This window comes from Temnothorax longispinosus, chromosome 8, assembly GCF_030848805.1.
Source record: "Temnothorax longispinosus isolate EJ_2023e chromosome 8, Tlon_JGU_v1, whole genome shotgun sequence".
NCBI lineage: Eukaryota > Metazoa > Arthropoda > Insecta > Hymenoptera > Formicidae > Temnothorax > Temnothorax longispinosus.
This window is the reverse complement of record NC_092365.1, coordinates 10,750,115-10,757,547: the sequence shown is the minus strand read 5'-3', so window position 1 is coordinate 10,757,547 and position 7,433 is coordinate 10,750,115. Positions and strand designations below refer to the sequence as shown.

Here is a 7,433-nt window from a genome sequence, read left to right as displayed (position 1 = left end):
TCGTTCATCATGACTGTAAGAGTATCCTCACAAGACTCTCGTATAGTAATGCAGCGTAACGTAACGTGGGTCAGCGCACAAGAAACGTATCGGTTAAGGTGTTATACGTTTTTTGTGCGTTGATCTACGTTACGCTACATTACTATACGAGAGTCTTGTGCGGTAACTCTTAATTATTCGGCAAAGTTGTCCCAACATATATTTTAAGAATATTTTATAATAATATATTTTAAATAAATAAATAATTAATTAATAATATAATCTTAGGGTGTATTAATTAATAATATAATATCAGGGAAAATTACGTTTAAAAAGTAACTCGTTACCGTAATTCGTTACTCATTGAAAAAAGTAACTCATCGTTACCCGCGTAACTCGTTATTCTCATTGAGGAAGTAACTCGTTACCGTTACTCGTTACTCATTGAAAAAGTAACTCATCGTTACTGTATATAACTCGTTATTCTTATTGAAAGAAGTAACTTGTTACCGTTACTCATTACTCATTGAAAAAAATAACTTATCGTCACCGTTACATTACCCTGTTGCAAAGAACCGATAGAAACTGATAAAAAAAATATATTCTATCTGAAAATAATGTGTTTTTGTCCTTGGAATCTCTCATAACTTCTGATAGAATTGATGATTTTTGGAATTTGTTGATTCAATCAAATTTTATATGTATCTATCACAACTGATACAAACAGATAGAACTCCAAAGAGACTCGGCGCAGGTCAATCTGAGATTGCAGATATTCTTCAAACTTTGGTCGTCTTTTATCTGCAATTGCAAATAATTTTAATGACTTGATCGTTTTTAATCAGCAATTGCACATACCTTAAAATTTAAATTTTTTATTGAACTCAATCGGAATAAACTTGCACTTACAAGCTAGGATTTTATCAGGACTTACAACACGATCAATATATAGAGATTATAGAGGAACGTATATGTTTTAATCAGATTTTGGCAGCATTCATTCTGTATATGGACTGTCAAATTTAAAAAGTATCTTTGGTTCAAAGAGCGTGAATCCGTATCTGCAAAGTACTTTTTATATGCACATATTCGTATTGTGAAAAGTTCGATCTCAATACAAATTCGATTCTTATCAGTAAATACGGTTAAATAAGTGTCTGTTTACATCGGATTTTTCCAATGCAGTCACTTTTCTAGATGAAACTGCCTTCAATCAGTCGCTATATGGATTCTCGGGTCGAAAATCAGTCATTCGACGATTTATCCGTATTTACAAACAATTTTTTATCTGCACCTATCGGTATGCATTTGTGCTTTGTGAAAACCTCACTCTAGTTTGTATCAGTAAATACGGGTTAATTAAGTATTAGTTTACATTGGATTTTTCAAATGTAGCCACTTTTATAGATGAGACTGCCTTCAATCGGTCGCTATATAGATTCTCGGGTCGAAAAATAGTCATTCGACGATTTATCCGTATTTGCAAATAATTTTTTTATCTGCACCTATCGGTATGCATTTTTGTTTTGTGAAAACCTCACTCTAGTTTGTATCAGTTTACATTTGATTTTTCCGATGCAGTTACTTTAGTACGAGAATGTTTTCAATCGTTGTAAACAAACGTTATAAACGTGAAATCAAGTAAAAAATACGTTATAGAAATAAACAAAATCATCGATATTTTAAAAATTAAAAAATAATTACTTTCTAATTATAAACAGTTTTTACATCAAATAAGTATATTAAAATTAATACTTATAATTTTTAACAATATTATAATAATTTTTAAATAAATACGCATTACTGTTTAATGATTTTGTAATATCTATTTATTCTATCGTGATAAATAAATTGTTAAATTGTCAAATACATTTAATAATTTTTATACGAAAATCACTTATAGCGTATTCGATTTGCTGACTCGACCCGACTCCGAGTCGAAAAAGTACGATCAAAAGTACGATTTTTGCAGACATCGTAAAAAAACGCATAAAAATTACAGATAATTTGCGAGGATAACATGACTCGAAACTTTTATATGTAATACTTTTTACTAAACTTAAAAATAAACTCACGGCGATTTAGATTCAAATTATTTTGCATTCTTCAAAGTCAAATCTCGCTTACAAGAGAACTGAATCGCAGCTGTTATAATGCGACCTTGGGACACTTTATGATCGCGAGAAAACCGACCAGAATCGCTTATTGCTCAATTTACATTATGGGGTATCCACGTATTCACATTATTATTTATTAAAGCACTCGTGCGTCGTAATGCGATGGACGTGTCAACAGTTTCTATTAATAAGCAAGTAGGCATTTACAATTGATATTTTCCGTAAAGCACATAATTATCATGACATCAAGTAATCAACGCTGAAGGTCAATATATGCGGTATAGCACAGTAAATAGCGTGCTAACGATTAACGGAATTAATTTGCGCTTGATCACTGACAATGTATCTCGAGGAGCAACAAGATATTTCCGCTCGTTCGAATTAAAGGGGCGCGTATTCTCTAAAACGTCACTGAACCGAGTCAAACTGAAGCAAAATAATACAGCTCTTTTCGACACTGTTATCGCGCAAAATTGTTATCGTTTTTCAGCAAACGCTTCAGCTAAAAAAATAATTCTTTTAATATTTTAGACAATGATTAGCGTATTATAACTGAGCAAGCGTTTTTTTTTTTCACTAGACGCGCGTTTCGCGCGCGCTATTTAGCTTTAATATTACACACAACTGTCAAAATATGCTATGACAGCCGCTCACGAAGTTCGATTAGTTCAGCGAAATAATAATGAAACACAAATCTTATAAAGAAGCGTAACCGATGATAGCGGCAAGTCCGAGTACACAGCAGTAAAGAAATGTGAGTACGATATGTTATCGGTAAAAAAAAAGAAATGTAACGTGGGACAAATAGTATCGTATAACAATATCAAATGATATCTCGAATGATCATCTTTATTATACGATATATTGTATATATAACCGCGATTAAATTTCTATATAGGTAGAATATATATATTCTACTAATATAGAAAAAGGGGAAAAAAGAGGGAAAAAGGGGAAAATGACAAATCAGTCATCGCTGTTGTCATCGCTGTTGTCACTGCTAGAACTGCTACTGCTGCTGTTGCTGCTGCTGCTGCTGCTGTTGCTGTTGCTACGATTTTTGTCACAGTTATCTGGAGGTGCGTTCTTATTTTTTGGTCCTTTTTTGTCTACAACACACATAAGCCTTTAACTTACTTTTTATATTGTTTCCAAATTTAAAATTTTTATCAAACTAAATTTTTACTGGAAATAAAGGCTATTCTACAATTGCATAAACGTGGTCGTAAATAGTTGTAAGAGTTTTGTAAGGCGTGGTTGTAAAGCGGTACTTCCGGTTGTAAAGCGTGTTGTGGAAGATGGTTGAACTTCATCTTTCACGACTACGCCAGATGTAAACATATGAGCCAACTAACCAGAGTGCTGTTATTCACGTGACCACGCCGCCATCATTCTTTTTATCGAAATACACGTGAAAACAACTCTCAAGATCTCAAGTTGGAAATTCTTTTTTTTTATTGTAGTGTTTTTCGTTTTTACCGTTTTTATCGAAGAAAGTACTGCTCCAAGTTTGGAACAAAAAACTGCACTCTGCTTGCAGGTTGCTGTAATCAAGTTTATAACGGTATCTTTACTCTATTGTAGATTGATCCGTTGTACAACATCCTACTACTCCTACTCCACTACTACTCCACTACTACTCCACTACTCCTAATCCTACAACCCTACGTTTATGCAATTGTAGAATAGGCTTAAATCATGACTTGGGAGTAAGTCGTGGTTAGCTCGTCCTATTGTTGTCTACAAAAAATTATAAATCTATTAACTTACTTGTCGTCTTCACGACGCGTTTGGTGACTCTGTTCATGTCAGAGATTTTTTGTCTTATAAACGTTTGGTAATCCCCTACCAACTCTTCAATCTTGTCCTTATCATAGCGACGATATGACTCCAAAAAGTACCTGAATATATCTGTAAAATATATTTACTTCTATGAAGGTTATATCATATGGAACACCAACCGACAGTAACAAAAAGTATAATTAAATTATTTTTTGGGGGGTATATATCTTGGGGTAAACGCTAAATTTTACGAAGTGCATCAATCATGTTTAAAATTTTTTAAGAAAAATATATGCCTTTTAAAACATTGGATTAACGATTTGGGGTGTGACCTACATGCAGGTCACCCTAAGAAAAGGCTAAAAAATACGTGATCGCGTGAGTACGACATAAAAATAGCGCTATAGAAATCACACGAGAGTGGTTGTTCGGTGGTGTTTAAAAAAATAACTTTTCTACACGTTATTTAAATACACTAGACACTACATACGCGCGCTACGCGCGTGCTATTTATCTTTAACATTTCACTATTAACCCTATTATACACAACTGTCAAAATATACAATGACAGCTGCAAATGAAGTAAGCGCAGCAAGAGAACCAATCGGCATCGCGGAAAAGCGACAACAATAAACTTCACATATCCTTTTTAGAAAAGGATAGTAATCCAATATTTTAAACGTCCGTGTAAATATATAAATAAATATAAAAAGCCCGTGTAAATATATTAATTAAAAAAGTAATTTGTTTCCGAACATTTGGCAACTTTTCTTTTATTGCTTCCACAAAAGTTTCGTGGCATCATTAATTTTTAAGACTACAAGTCAATAAAAAGTGCTCCCCTAAGCCGATGTCACGTAGAGATGAACGATTAAATTAACTTGATTATTAATCCAATATAAAAATGGATACTTACCGCGAACAGCAAGTGCCTTTGTGGGATTCAGCGAGGGCTTCGGATCACTCTTGGTGCGATTGGATGGTGCACCTGTTACGCTCGATTCTTTCAGTTCCTTATCCCCAAAAATAGCGAGAGCCATATTTTTTACGAACATCCCGTCTGAACGTGCATTAAACACAGCATTGTCATAAGTCATCTTACAAATCCAAATATTCTGGCCACAGTGTACCTGTTATTTTCAAAATAAATTTTTTAAAACACCATGTAATAAACTTCTTTTCATAGGCTGACATGAAGCAGCCGGAAGTTAAGAGCATGCGAAAGATAGCAGTTTCAGAATATTCTTTTTTTGCAAAAATGCGTTGGCATTTTGAAGAGAAACGAATGTAAACCACATGTTAATGCGGAAATAACATTTGCAGCCTAATTACATTATCCAACCAAACTGTTAATTCAATATACTTTGGCTTACCTTTTCTTCATTGCCATCTTTACGGATAAATCCCGGGAGCGGAGGTTTATTAATGTCATCAAGATGTACGTTTTTGTTATCGTCACCTGCTGCTGTACGAGCACCTGTAATTTTTTAAATTAGGGGAGGCCGGGGTTAAACCGCTAGTTTTTTTTCGGTGCCAATTTTTAACAACAAAATAAATAATTTTAGTTAAATGTGGTACACCACTGTAAAGAGTAAACCTTTAGCTACAAAATTTATATAGGAAATTTTTATCTATGTTGCTTTGTTTAACTGGTATAGACCAAAAACGACAACGGTGGAAAAATTGAAATCTCAAAAATGCCGGGGTTGAACTGCCACCCCCCCGGGATAAATCAGTTTCAGGTTTGATCGCCCATGAAATAATAGAAATCTACACTGGATTCGTGTTCAGCATGCATTACTCTTTATAATCAGCATGCATTTATAATCACGTACCTCAAGATTTGGAAAGCAAATATTATTGCAGATATTACAAAATTTCCACGCGCAGATAATTTCACTTTTCACCACGAAAACACGTTTGCCCTCGTAAAAATCATAACACGGCAGGTAACCTGCCGAAACTCCGTTGGTCACATGGGTACCATAAGCAGCGTTTACAATGTTAATAGCGAGTTCGCACAATATACCAGGTTCCGAGATATTTGATTTGGCAATTCAACCCCGTTGGCGGTTTAGCCCCGGTCTCCCCTACTTTTATACATATTTATTATGTAATAACACGGAGTCATGTACAAAGAATTTTGTTTCACAATTTTGGAAGTAAACTACTTTCATTGACCTGATAAATCAGGACGTTTAATATCTTTAACGACAAAAATATTATGACTGAAAGTTTTTTCACAATTACAAATACTTTTTTAATGACATTTTTAATGACATTATCACAAAATTAAAGTATTTTTATTAACACGCATTAACAACCGTGTTCGAGACTCTCAAAGCCATTGTTATCCATATATTTTTAGTAATATATTTTTCTTTAATAGCATGGATGGGGACTGGAATATTCACCATTATCAGGTAACAAAAAATACTTACTCTGTAGCTGCTTCCAGTTGCTCTCTATCGTGCTGAGAGATTTCAATATTGATGCTTCAAATTTTGTACGTGATTGTTCCGATTCTTCTAATTTATTTGTTAGTTTTTCAACTTTTTCATTTAGCTTTTGCAGGCATACAGCAATATCCACTTTTTCTATCTTCTTTGAGCGCGATTTATCCTATAAATACGATATTTTTTTATTTCTGATATATACATTTTTATTTTCATCTAACAGTATTCAGAATAAGACGCAAATGAAGAAAGAAACCCCTGCACCAACTCAGATATTTGCATATTGCTTCCTCATAACTTTCCGCTTTATTAAGAAGTTTTATGATGGTGGAAAATGTGTTATGATAAAACAGTAGCAAGTTTCTACAATTTCAAGGGTTTCTTCTCAGTTGCATTCACTTACGTTTGTTTTACGGGCGTGCTTCTTTGTAAGATGCGATTTCTTCTTTTTAGAATGTTTTGCATGCTGAGGATATAATAGATTTTTTTAAAGGACATTGCAAATTGTGACTCAATAACTTCACAGTAGATAAAAATAGATAGTAATTCTGCCTTCACACCTTGTTATTATTATTCGAATTCGATGAACCTGAGTGAGTCATGCTTGAAAGCCCGGCAGATTCCGGCTCCGGCTCCGACGGAGGAGGGACCAATTTATCAAAATTTGATGCCTCATTCGGCGGAGTCGCATCTTTTGTTTGAGATTCACTGTTCGGAGGTAGCATTAATGAACTATCCAAGGAAACCTCAACCAAAGGGGACTTTAAAACTTGAAATTCTTCCGGGTATTCATCTGTCGTAAACGAATTATTTGACGACAGTTCGACGCTTTTTATCGGAGACGCTATATGGGGTGTCGCAACACTGTTCGAAATCTACAGAAAACATGATTTGATGAAAGCAGGTCCTGTTTGAACTAACAATAAGTTGATAACAATTACAATTTGCTACTCACTTTAGAATCTTTTGAGATGTCATCTGATGAAGATATCTGAAAAGTTAACATAAAGTTGTAAATGAAGAGAATATTTGCAGCGATAGTATAAATTCTCGTCTAATGAAGTTTTTACAATTTGTTACGGTTCTAACGTACCTCCGA

General features: G+C 34.0%; 1 protein-coding gene across 1 annotated transcript; it reads right to left on the bottom strand.

Moving 5' to 3' along the window:
* Positions 1-877: 877 nt before the first annotated feature.
* On the bottom strand, positions 878-7,203 carry LOC139817884 (uncharacterized). The gene is made up of 7 exons (XM_071786162.1): positions 6,895-7,203; positions 6,738-6,800; positions 6,320-6,500; positions 5,252-5,355; positions 4,795-5,008; positions 3,867-4,007; positions 878-3,205 (listed from the first exon to the last, which is right to left on the bottom strand). The coding sequence occupies exons 1-7, from the start codon at positions 7,057-7,059 to the stop codon at positions 3,063-3,065; spliced, it is 1,011 nt and encodes a 336-aa protein (XP_071642263.1). The 5' UTR covers positions 7,060-7,203; the 3' UTR covers positions 878-3,062.
* Between the last annotated feature and the right edge of the window lie 230 nt (positions 7,204-7,433).

Bases quoted from the DNA above. Each gene is read 5' to 3' on its own strand.
- LOC139817884 (XM_071786162.1), bottom strand. From the start codon at position 7,059: ATGCTACCTCCGAACAGTGAATCTCAAACAAAAGATGCGACTCCGCCG. The intron at 6,501-6,737 runs GTAAGTGAATGC...TCGTATTTATAG, and splicing joins AGCACGCCCGTAAAACAAAC to GATAAATCGCGCTCAAAGAA. The intron at 4,008-4,794 runs GTAAGTATCCAT...TATATTTTACAG, and splicing joins AAAGGCACTTGCTGTTCGCG to ATATATTCAGGTACTTTTTG.